The following is a 13,469-nucleotide window of genomic DNA, read 5'->3' as shown; positions in this document are numbered from 1 at the left end:
GAAGAAGAAACAGAAGAGAAGAAGAAGAAGAAGATAGTCTGCGAAGCAAAAGACAGAAACGGTTGACAAAAGCAACAAAGTTAAAGAGGTTGGACTACTCTCTCCTCTCTCTCCTCTCTCTCTCTCTCTCTTTTTTCTTTCTTTCTCCCTCTGTCTCTCTCTCTAACTCTATCTCTATTTCTCCCTGTACCACAAGTTGAACTAATTAAGGATAACAACAGTCGAGGTACATCGTCGTTCGCTTCCTAGACCAGTAGCCAAGTCCATGCCAGGCGTCGTCATATCTCGTCGGATAATCGTTTTTCATCTCGTACTTCGTTGTTTCCATGGCGGAGCCTAATCTCTGCCAAGCGTTAACTCCTGCACACTTTGAGACCTACCATTCGGTCGTCTCATAAATAACGCTCCTTCCAAGATTTCCAAGATGCGTGGAATATCAAATCCGATTTAGAAAGACTGTAGTATAGATTTCTATTTTTTTGGGAGGGGGGTTATTTTTTTTTTATTTTTATTATTATTGTTATTATTATTATTATTATTTTCGTTTTTCTTTCTTTCTTTTTGGACTGGAAAATACAAGGGAAAAAAATGGATATTTCGATAGCGTTGAAAGATTTTGTAAATGGGTTGATGAGTGAGGGGGATAAGAGAAGAAGGACAGAATAGAGGAATCAACGTTAACATTGCGATTCCACAAAGCGAATAGGCGGTTGGTTGTTGGGCGTAATCCGTGCACGATCTAATTTCGTGGAACATCGAGCTTACTGACTCACTTGGCACATTTTGCCATATCCTTTCTTCCTTCCTTTTTTACCTTCCTTTCTTACCTTCCTTTCTTTCCTTTCTCATCCTTCTCCTTTTAAAACTGAAAAGTTTAAAGCTGCACGATTTAATCGCGTAGGATGTTCGTTGCAAATGTTCTTCGTAAATGTTAAACGAATCTTATTCCTACATTTCGTTTAACGACGTCCGCAGAAAACAACCGAATACTTTTTTCTTTTTTGTTCTTTCTCTCACGTTTCTCTCCTTCCAATGACCGATAGGAGTTTTTAACGAGAGTTCTAGCGATCTCTCGATTAACTTCTTTTTTTAACGCGTTTACCGTCCTTGTAACGGTCAAACTTAGTCGATTTGCGATAGGTCGGACACGTCTAATCTTAGGCTCGGTTAAGTTAAACGAGCCCTGAGAATTTACATCATCGAGCTGTCGTTTACGCTGTATCTTTAAATCAGTTTTACGATCGGGAATTGTTTGGCAGGGTATTCGAGACGTTTCGAATGATATTGTTAAGGTCGAAAGACTATAAACAGGTTTCGGGTCGAATTAACAAGAGAATCTTGGGAAGAACTTGAAGATAATCGTAGTTGGACTTTAAGAATCTTAACGTTTTCAAAAGGGATTTTCATTTAAATTGCGTATTCAAGTTGAAAAACACATGGTCTATTATTGTTATTATAATTTTTTCTTTTCTCGAAATAAAATTTGAATAACCAATGGACATTGGATCGTAGTTAGAAATGAACACGGGAGAAAGATAAAGCAAATTCAATGATATATCGTAAATGAATCTGAGATACCCAAGTCGAAGACGGAACGGCTGTACATCGTTTGTCGAAGCGTTTATTTTTACAGCAATGCCAGGGTGAATGCTCCGCGGAATGTTTAACTTCGGTACATCTTGAGAACATATACACGCAACGCTCATACGTACAACGTAAAATCCGTGCTCTTCTTCGAGGATGAAGATTATATTCGCGGACGAGGAAACGGGGGCAAAGCCGACAAGTCGCGGCCACCGACGATAACTTCGATGATTCAGTTCTTCGCTCGTTCATTAAGCCTTGAAAACACGCGGTCAGGATCAATGCTACATCGGAACATGTATATATATATATATATATTTCGCGAGAAAAATTTTATCCGATTTTTGAATCTTCGATATAACCTAAGATACAAAAAATTCACATAGTCTGACGTAATTTTTAATTTTTATCTATAATATATGTCGGATTTCAAATACATCTGCTAATTAGTATACTTATAAATTAATAATGGAGTACGATAGGATCTCCTATAAACAGGGTTGTACTCAACCTTTTTCTTTTGTGCGCCGCATACGTCCGCCGTTTTTTTATATCAAACAAGCCGCATATTGGCGCCGATTGAAAATTGATGATTAAAAGAAAAAGTCATAGGGTTGAAAAACAATAAACGTATTTTAAACTTTTGGGGTTGTAGGCTAGGGTGCAAATGGTCTACAGTCAATTTTGGCTAACTTTCAAAAAAAAAAGAAAATTCATGACTGGGACACAGGTTGAATATGAGTATAACGTGAAATAAAAACTGTGCCATTGTCCTCGTATAACGCGATTACAATGTTCCTAAAAAAGACACATTTCTGATATGAAATATCTGCGTCAGAGTTGTTTCATTTTTCATCCTGCCAAAACCAAAAAAAGTCTTGAGTCTTTGAATTGACTCGAAACACAGTTTTTCATTAATTCTTACGCTATAAGAAGGTATTGTTTAATTCGTGTATTATGGAATAATTATTTCTACGCAGAATTAAATGTATTATTTTAGAAAAATATTACATTTCAATTACAAAGTAAATGTTCATCGATTATAAGATTGGGGTAAATATTTTTTTACTACATTTAATATGAAAAATAAGAAATAATATTAACCAGGCATGATTCCAAATATCTCCAAAAAAGATAAACTCGATAGGAGATATATATCGTTAAAAGAAAAATTAGAAAATCCGGATAAAAAAAAAAATTGTAACAAGAACAAATAAACGATTTGCACGATTAGGGAAACATCATTTTTTTCTTTTTAATTTATAACCTTTTTTAAAATGATTTATTTGGTTATAGTTTTTCGCTCTCTTGAATTCTTCTCTCTTATTCAAAAAAAAAAAAAAAGAAAGAAAAAGAAAACTAGAAATAAATGCAAAGTACTGGCGGAATCTTTTGGCAACATCGCGCGATGATAAGACACGACCCGGCTCGTTTCATGCAACCCAGCCGAAATATCGTGCTCGTATATTAAACAAACGCGAAGCAAAGGTTGTCATAAAAAACGGTGCTTTATGATCAACCTCCTGGAACAGAGAGAAACAGCGGGCGAGAAGCACGGAACGCGAACGAAGTACGGGCAAGCAGCAACCAAGAAGACAACAACACGCGCGCCCGGTTCCGGTCCCCTTTTATTTTACGGCACGACAAACGTCGGAATGCGATTGACGGAATAAATCGGAGATTAATTAAAATTCCGTCTGAAACTTTGACGAGATGAACGAGATGGGTGATATTACCGATATACCGCGTACGATCTTTTCGAATTAATTCCGGGAAATATATTGGAACAGCACAAAAAACAAATCTACAACATTTCTATACGAAGGAATCGAATCCTTGTTAGAAGATTGAAAAAAAGTAGAAGGAGAAGAAGAAGAAGGAGCAGAAGGAGAAGGGGAAGGAGATGAGGAGGAGGAGGAGGAGGGGAAGGAAGCAAACGTACCTTCCGCGTGTAGAAAACTCGTATAATAAATTCCATGTGAGGCGACGAGAGTAAGAGTAAGAGAAAGAAGAGATAGAGTAAAAGAGGTCCCAGGTCCCCACTATATTTATGCGTACGCGATGCGGACTCGGTTAGGGTTGTCGGTCCATTAGCGATGTTTTGCGCGAGCAAAGTGCGTGCGAGCACAGCTGTTAGCGCGTAAACCATGCGTAAGTCTTGCCAAGAGCAACAAGAAATCGCGCTTGCGCCTTGCTATATTGTTCGAGATGTGAAAAAAGAAAAAGAAAAAGATTAAGAGAGAAGGAAACGACTTTGCACGAGGGTAGAAGAAATAAAGAATGAAAAGTAACCAAAAATGTAGGGGGGAGGGAAGAAAGGTAATGATTGGGAAAAAAAGAAGAAAAAAAAAAAAGAAAAGGAAAGAAAAGAATTACTGAAGAGAATAGAAGAAAATAATAATGAATGATAGGAAAATAGTCGATGGGAAGAGGGAAGAGGGAGGAGGTTGAGGGAAAAGGTAAGGATGAAAGGAAAGGAAGAAAGAGAATTACAGAGGATTGAGAATCTCTGAGATTTAAGTCGGCAAAGGCAATCGTCGTACCGCTTTCTCGAGGGCGAATCCTTCGTAACGAGTTAAATTTGTCCGCGTTTGAGATTTATTTCGGGTCAAAAGGAGACGAGATGATTACCTCGTACCGAACGAGATCGCTTTCGATGTGGCATATGACGGTTATTAGTCAGATATCATCCGCGAGTATGAGCTACAATATACCGGAAGGATATACTTACGTCGGCAAATTTTCGAGGTCGCAAACCGAGATTGCCCGATATCTTTCGTACTTTTAACTGAAAGATTACCAATTTGCGAATAAATGTAATATCATCGCGGCGAGATTATCTGTCTCATACGTGTCTCATTAAAACGAATATTTCATGTTATATTTCAACCAACAACGAAAACAACAACAACAACAAAAACAACAAATCGATAAAAAAGATTAGGAAAAAATTTGAAATGGTAATCAGGTGTGTTCGTACGATTTTAGTTGCGATGGAAATGTCGACGCCTTAATTTTCGGAAACGGAAACGTACGACCGAGTTCTTCAAAAGATTGCTCGATGTTTTTTCTCTTACTCTTTCTTTCTCTCTTTTTCTTTTTCTTTCTACACCACCCATAAATAAGTCTAATCGCGCTGACGAAAATAGAGCTTTCTCTCTTTCTATCTTTCTCTCTCGCTCTGTTTCTATTCGCTGCTTTTTCTTCCTCTAGTTAGCCGGTGTTGGCTCATTTCCTCTTCTCTTGTCTTATCTTCTATGGATGAAAACTATACCACGGACAGGAACGGCGTGTGCATATTCGTCGTACAACGTATCTTCATTAACCAACAATACGTCAATACGTACCATCATCATTTTAACGCGATCCTTGCTTGCGTTATTACGTGAAATTGTCATTTAAAAAAAAAAAAAAAAAAAAGAAACAATTTTATTCGTTTCGATTATACAGAATAGCAATAAGATATGGAATAAATATCATTAAATGTCTTTTCTCAAAACGACACATAAAGAAAATCGTCGGAGATTCGAATTCGATGATGAGACAAAATTTCTTTGAGTGAGATAAAAGAAATTAAAAGAAACAAAATTAAAAAAGTTAAGTTGGAGGCTATACGAGGAGAAGGTAGGTGACACGTAATCGAGAAGACGTAACAAGCGTAAGAGACGTAAATTTCGTTCGCGTTCTGTGCCGTAAGAGCCACACATAATACACGTATACACGCATGAGAAGGCACGTAAGTACACGACGTCGCGACGCGATCAGGATGAATCTTAAGAAAGAGAGAGAGAGAGAGAGAGAGAGAGAGAAAGATAAGGAGAAAGAAAGAAAGAGAGAGAGAAATTCGTAGGTGTAAGAGTGTCGCCGTTTGGAGAATGGCCAAAAAACGGAACGGAGACGGAAGGGGAAAATGGCCGCCCACGCAATGCGCATACCGTGCCGATAAATAATCGAACGCCGGCCAGAAACGCCGGCTGCCAAATTCTCCTATGCTCTTCGAGAATGAGAGATTGAAAGAGAGAGATAGAGAGAGACCATCAAATTCGACGGCTGTAAAGATACGAACGAATTCGATTTTTTGATATGATCGAATGTACGTCTCCTCGTTCGTTCTCTCCTCGAAGAAAATCAATTCGATCGAATGTTGATTGTAAATTGAATCATCGATTCGTCTATAGAGGATCGTTAAATGTCATCAGGGTCGTAATCGAAATTCATCGTGAAAAAGGAAGAAGAAATAGAGAAGGAGGAGGAGAAAGTAGTAGCTTTTGCTGAAATTGTAATTGCAGAATATTGTGTAAAAAAAAAATATATAAGAATCGTGGACATTTAATTCACAATTTACGTAATTGCGTAATCGTAGTAATAGTCGTAGGAGAAAAATAGAGATAGGGATAATTAGATAGTTAGATAGATACATAGATACATAGATAGATAGATAGATAAATAGATATGTTTGGAAAGTATCTACGTCGTTTTTTCTCATAATATTTATATGTAACATTCTTTAATAGTTTTCATGGTAAGTAGAAAGATAGATATATCCTTGCTGTTAGAGGATTGCCTTGAATTCGTAAAAAGAAACTTAAACGAGATTATTTCTAACATATTTTTCTTCTCTCTTTTTTCTCTCGTATTTCACATCTATTCGTCTCTATCGTTACGTTCGTATATCTGTAACGTTAAATAACGATTGAGATAAGAGCAAAAGAAAATAATAGAAGAAAAAGAAAAGAAATGTATATGAGGAGAAATAGAAAAACTCGAGAAACACGCTTACACACGCCTAAGTTGTTTGTAAGTAATTGTTAAATAATGCCAACACATCGAACGCTTAAGTAGTACTTTTACAGGGACGAGTCGAGCAAGATCGCGATTAAATTTAGCCTATGTTTTCCATCGGCAGCTGTTGGTTTCCGTGTTTACGAGCCATTCGCTTGCCCACGAATCACTTTTATACCAACGACGTCGTCATCATCATCGTCGTCGTTGTCGTCGACTACGACCAGATCGACACGTTACGAATCCAATCAACGAACGACTAGACAACGTACGATAATACTAATCCAAAAACAAATTTTGAACTAGCTAGTATGCGTTCTCGATGTCCTCTTAAAAACGACAACAAATACGAGGATAATAACACCTAAATCTAGTATGACAAAACGATAAATAATCCTAAGGACTGGTGACCGATTATAAAGTAATCTAACGTAAGCTAAGTTTATTTTAGTATAGCTCTCTCATCGGCTAGGTATTCATTCTTCTAACGAATCTAACGACGGTAAGAACGTAAACCAAATAGAAAATGGCTCCTAAAAATCCTAAAAATATAAAGAATCGTCTCTAGAGAGTCGGTCTTGCACGTATCTTTCTCATTCCGCCTTGGCTTTGCTTCTATCTTATTCTATTTCTTTTCGGAAGATGAGGAGGAGGAGGATGAGTAGTATAAATACACTATTCCATTATGGATGATGCGTAAACCTAATGTCCGAGACGCACCGTCCCATACCCTTCGCTAACTACCACTATTACTATTACTACTACTCCTACTCTGCAAAGTTCGAAACGAAAAATATTTGTGGCGAAATAATATAATAATAATAATAATAATAATAATAATAATAATAATAACAACAACAACAATAATAATAATAATAGTAATATCTTCCAAGGCGCGCACCTGCTACAAACAATTCCAACAACCGAAATATCTTATTCCTATTCTCGTGTTAGTTCGAAGGACAATATCATCGATCCTAACGAAAATAATACCGTGGCGAAAAATATCTAAACGATTCGAGATAGTTTCAAGATGTGTTCTTAGACACGTTATTTTCATTCTTTACTTCTCTCTCCTGCCTTCTCGTATTATTTTTTCTCTTCTCTTCTTTTCTTTTTCTTTTTCTTTTTCTTATTCCTTTTCTTTTTTCCATTTTTTTTTCTTATTTTTATTATTCGATGTTACAAAGTCGTTCAGAAGAACGTCCCGATCGAATAACAGAGGGGGTTGATAAATTGTTTCTCTCGCGAGGAGGAACGACGGTTGTCACAGAAAATTTCGGATGTATAAATTTACCTTTTCTATTATATTATCTCAATTCGCTCATTGTTCGCGTCTCTATTATTTTTTATTTTTATTTTTTTTTTATTTTTATTTTTATTATATTTTATTTTATTTTATTTCTCTCTTCTTCTTTTCGTAGAGTTCGTCTTGACAGCGACCTTGGTAGGTGTCGCAAAAAAAGAGAGAGAGAGAGAGAGAGAGAGTGGGAAAAAGCAAGCAAACAAAAAAGAAAAAGAAGAAAAAGAAAGAAAGATAGATTTAACGAAACTTACTTACGTAATACTCGTTTATCTTATAGGAGAGAAGGAGAAAAAAAATTAAAAGAAAAAGAAGCTAAGGAAGATCGATAAAGGTAAAGTAAGTAGGGTCTTCTGAGCTTCCGAAATGATTGCTCGAAGATTATCGATCATTCCGAATCACCGGATCTAAAAGAGGCCTATCGAAAGTTCAAGAAACGGTATAAGGTAATGGTCCATGACTAATTAATCGAGCCTTGATAAATGTTCATGGGAAAAATTCAAGCAAGAAGTTACACACACGTTCATTTTACATACCGACCCTATCCGATTGCTTGCTAATCGTAATTCGATCGTTTTTAATTATAATAAAAAATATTGCATCGATAAGGATGAAAAATATTTCAAAAAGGGTATATCGAAGTACGCTTCGACCTTGGAGATCTTCGAAGAATCGTTCAATTAACTCGTGACAGTATGTTTGTTTCGCGATGATGAAAATGAAAATAAAAGATACGAAAAAAGAAAAGAAATGGAGAAGAATGAACTGAGATTACTGATTGATGAAGAAACTTATTTCAAATGGCAGATTTTGTTTAACGACGTGAACGAATTCCTTGTAATCATCCGGTTGTTGGCCCTTTCATACATCATCGTTCACTTGTTGAAATATATCGAGCAACACCGATCATCGATATTGCGCATATTTCCATTCGATCCCTCTCTACATCATAATCTTTTGGGCAGAATTTACTCATATAACGATAAAGTATCCAGACGAAGATCTGAAAATAGATTAAAAGGTTTGCTCGCGCAAGAGGAAGAGAGACGAAGCAGAAAAGAAAAAAAAAGAAAAAAGCAAAAAAAGAGACCGGACTAACGAGAAGAAGAAGAAGAAGAAGAAGAAGAGGGAGAAGGGGTCGGTGTTTTTAATGGATTTTTACCGTTGCTGCTGAGTCGATGGTGTCTAACTATAGGAACATAAATTCTAAGGAAGAACGAGTTCGAGTTTGTTAACTATTACGTGAGAGACGATAAAATGAAGGACTTTTGAAAAGATCGTATTTATTAAAGGTTCGGATCTACGAATTTCTTCCTTCTTCCGAATTCCTTTCCTGACCATCGAAAGAAAAAGAGAGAAACAGAGAGAGAGAGAGAAGAAAAAGAAGAGGAAGAAGAAGGAAGAGGAGAAGGGGAAGATCGTCGGGAACGATATAGCGAGTATAAAAGTATGGCTTCATTCACGAAACCGGCTGCCAGGAGAAAAGGACGGTAAAAGAAGAAAAAAAAGAAGAAAAGAAAAGGAAGAAAAAGAAGGAGAAGAAGAAGAAGAATAAGAAGAATACTATTACTTGAGTGGACCGGGTGGATAAGGAGCCACTCTATTCGCAGATAAGGGGGTGAATAACCGTGGATAAAAATACTGGCGCGGCCACTACGGTGGAGAGATAAATAGCGAGGAAAGACAGGGTGAAAGAGAGAAAGAAAGAAAGAAAGAGATAGAGAAAGACAGACAGACAGATAGATAGATAGATAGATAGATAGATAGATGGATGAAAAGGGAAAGAGAGAGAGAGAGAGTGAATGTACACGTAGTTGGACGACGTGGTTGCCATCCGATCGGAATGTGCTTCGCGTATTCGCTTTGCTTGCTTGTTTGCTTGCTTGCTTACTTGCTTGCTTGCTTGCTTGCTTGCTTGCTTGCTTGCCTCAAGCTGGGTCCAAGTGTCTATAGGACGGAATAAATGACCCAGAGATAAAATGGCCTCCCCTCTGGGCCTAATTAAGAACCGACTTTTCATCCGCGAAAATTTCTCCTCGAGTAAAATCAGATGCGGATGATGAAACTCGTGGGAGCCGATTTGGATATGTAGGTCGAAACACACCGTAGATAAAAGCGCACCTAGGATACAAATAAAACAGTCGAGAGAGAAAAATAAAGATAAAGAGAAAGAGAAAGAGAGAGAGAGAGAGGGAGAGAGAGAGAGTGTGTGTGTGTTCTGCGTCCTTTACCATTTTCTCGCATGAGGGAGAAAAAAAAGGAAGAAATAAAAAACAAACACTCTTAAGTCTTCATAGAATAAGGGTCTCTGATTTTTACTCTCTCTCTCTTTCTTTCTCTCTTTCTCTCTCTTTCTCTCTCTCGTTCACGCGATAACGTAACTTATCTTCGATACGAGGAATGTGAAATTTAATGAAGGAATCGAAGATCTGAAAATACGTAATTTTTAATGAGATGACGAGGATGGAGAATGTTAATTAAGACAAGCCACTGCAATCGAATAAAAAAAAAACAAAAAAAAAAAAGAAGAAAAATCATTATCTTTATTATTCGTCGGTCAATGTTGCTAGTTAATCGTGTTAGTAGAAAGCACGTTGAAAAATCTTGCACAAATGCACACGCACGCTCATACACACACAATAAAGAGGCACGTTTCAGAAACGGCGCGGTCAGAATCGGCGAAAGTGCAGGAGGAAGAAGACGACGAAGATGCACACGGCGTACCGTCACAGTGTTTACAGCGCTTCGCCCTCGGCTCAGGCATTCTGCGGTGACCTCGTGACCTCACCGATATTCCATCGTCGTTTTCTGCACTTCGCGCGCGAGCGCACCACACTTTCAGCACACACCTTCAGCACAACCCCGATGCACCCACGTGGCTCGCACTCGGTTCGATTCTCTCTTGCAATAACACTCTTCCTTCTTATTTTTCTTCTTCTTCTTCTTCTCTTCTTTCCTCTTCCTCCTCCCCTCCTAAACCCTCTTCCTACTCTTTCTTCTTCTCCTTTTCCTTTCTACTTCTACTTCTACTTTTACTTTTACTTTTACTTTTACTTTTACTTTTACTTCTACTTCTACTTCTACTTCTACTATTCTTTCTCTCACGCGAGATCAATACGAGAACAAAATGTCTTCCTTTCTTTCAAATCCCGATCTATTGCACACATTGGTTTTTTACGTTGAAGTTTATTTTTCTTTTTTTCCTACCGATACGAAACGATAGACTAATGTAAGTTTCTAAGTATTTAATAGGTCCAACACTATCGCTCTTTTATGTCACGTTGAAAAAGTATTGCGTTCGTTAGATTTGTCATCGTTTTACACACTGCGACCTCGACACGAATAAACAGTGCACACAGTTAACAGTGCAACATGCACACAGTTTTTGTTGCTGTTGTTGTTGTTGTTTTTATTCTTCTTCTTTTTATTGTTCTTTGAGAAAAATTCAAAGAAAACGAGAAAGAGAGGTCCTGGTCGCTTGGAAAAATAATATCGTTGCGATAATCCTTATAAATAAATAGAGAAAATATCCTAATGGTCCTCGATACGCGAAATTGTATTTACAATAAATTCATCCAAGCCGTGTCACACACTCTCTCTCTTTCTCTTTCTCCCTCCCTCTCTCTCACATTCACGCTCTCTCTCTTCGCGGATTGTTCTTTTTTCATTGTCCTTGTTTTATATATTTCTTTAATAGTTTTTTTTCTTTTTTGATTAGGGAATGCAGTCTTCTCTGTACTCTGGGAATGATAACGTCGTGATTCGTTCGGAGTTATTCTTCTTATTTTAAAGGAAAATCAAGTTCTCATCAACTCGCCGATCATCCTGGCATCGCGAGAACGTTCTCGCATCGTCCGTTACATTTTCTTTCAACGAATTTTCTTCATTGGTCTCTTGCAACAGGATAAACTTGAGATCGTCTCTCGAAAAACGATCGGAGAACGAGTTTCGTATCTATTCCTCTTGAACACTCCGTACATGGGGATTCATGAATCGTTCGATATCCTCGTTTTCAACGCCATAATTCAAAGAGTTTTATCTGAACACTTTTCGATCGAAGAAATCATAAGCAGTAGAGTATGAGTTTTGTAATAATATCAAATAATTGTATTACGATTACGTGTGTGTTCAACGATAGAACAACTAACTATTACCCCTCTTACTAAAGTCAAATGTCACTCGTACTTTGCAAATAATCTTCTTCGTCTTCTTCTTCGTTTTCTTTTTCGTCTTCTTCGTTGTCTTCCACTTCTTCTTCTTCTTCTTCTTCTTCTTCTTCTTATTTGTCAACTTTTTGTACAGTACAAAAGGTTGGGGATAATCTTAGTTCACCGGTCAAGGAAGTTTCGTTCGTGAATCTCACGCGAATAACGGCCAATGAGTTTAATCGTCCTATCCTCATATATTTTGATTAATATTTAAAAACAAAAAAAAGAGAAAAGAGAAGATAAAAAAAATAAAGAAAGAAAGGGAGAAAGAGAAAGAAAGAGGAAGTATCCCGTGGCGTCGCGTGGTCGTCGTCGATCGTAGTCAGAAACGACGATCGGTCTTTTAAATCGGATAGGTTCGAAAGTTCAAAAATATCATATGTGATACAATAAACAGGAGATAATAATGCTCGTTGATCTCGAATAAATATGATGACGGAGAGAGCAAAAAGAGGATAGATAAAAAAGAAATAATACGTTTGGAGAAAGAAAGATCGATGATAAAAGAAATAAAGGTAAGTGGTAACGTGGAGAGAAATGTTCAGATTAAAATAAAAATCGATTGGAGGAGCTCGAGGCAAGAAAGGGCAAGGAAAATAAAAAAGGGCTTCGCCAAAGAAAACAGTTATTGCCAATCGTTCGATAACGGTTGCGGGCGGGTGCGTTCACATCGCGAGGTGGAGGGCGTCTAGGTCGCCGTAGCGCCTCGCAGCCATGTCACACGCGCACTGACGGGACGCTCAACGCCGGGACGCTGTCTTCGGTCAGATTCGGTCCACCCTCTCGGAAAGCGTCGGGACGCCTGGCACCTAGCCAATATAACTGTTCCCAAATTGTTCCATCCTTTCACGCTACGAGGCGCTTTCGAACAGTCACCATCCTTTTTCTTACATTAATCTCCATCTTTCTCTTTTTTCAAATCCTATCGATGATAATTTTCTATTTAAATTCTTCAATACTAAATGTTACATGTGAAAAAGGGCATCTTAAAAGTTACCTTTCTCTCTTCCACTCCTCTTTCTATCTCTCTTTTCAAATCCTATCGATAATGATTTTCCATTAAATTCTTCGATACTAAAATTTATTTATAAAATATAGTGTCTGAAAAGTTACTTTATCAAACTAAACGATTTATCAATTAGTTTCTTTTGCAGGTATTTTTTCTATAACGATATACTTTTTGAACGTTACAACTGAAAATTCGTATCTCGAAGTAAGTTCTATCAAAACTTGTTTTATCGAACTGAAGAAATTATCAATTAGTTTCTTTTGCAGCTGTTTTCTATAGCGATATATTTTTTGTATACGTTGTAACTGAAGATTATTCGTGTCTTGAAATGAGGTATCTTAAGAATTGTTTTACCAAACTAAACCAATTCTCAATAGTTTCTTTTGCTTGATATTTTCTGTAATGGCATACTTTTTAAACATTGTAATTGAAAATTCGTGTCTTTTGAAATAAGGTATTCTATGAATTATTTTACCATACTAAATAAATTATCAATTGTCTCAAAAGTTATTTTATCAGACTGAAGGAATTATCGATCATTTTATTTGCAGGTATTTCTATAGTAGCGTATTTTTTTAACATT

The 13,469-nt window shown here is 37.1% G+C and overlaps 1 protein-coding gene across 2 annotated transcripts in view; it reads right to left on the bottom strand.

Moving 5' to 3' along the window:
• Positions 1 to 10,612, bottom strand: part of LOC122515992 (myocardin-related transcription factor A-like) — a 174,081-nt gene extending 163,469 nt beyond the window's left edge. The window contains exon 1 of one of the 2 annotated variants that reach the window (XM_043633463.1): positions 10,394 to 10,612. In XM_043633463.1, coding sequence (XP_043489398.1) covers positions 10,394 to 10,433 — 40 coding nt within the window. In that variant the 5' untranslated portion in view covers positions 10,434 to 10,612. The remainder of the gene's footprint in view (positions 1 to 10,393) is intronic. The other variant, XM_043633470.1, reaches the window with a different exon arrangement.
• Positions 10,613 to 13,469: the final 2,857 nt, after the last annotated feature.

Source organism: Polistes fuscatus, unplaced genomic scaffold, assembly GCF_010416935.1.
Source record: "Polistes fuscatus isolate 324 unplaced genomic scaffold, CU_Pfus_HIC Scaffold1, whole genome shotgun sequence".
Lineage (NCBI taxonomy): Eukaryota > Metazoa > Arthropoda > Insecta > Hymenoptera > Vespidae > Polistes > Polistes fuscatus.
This window is presented reverse-complemented; position numbering and strand designations above follow the sequence as displayed.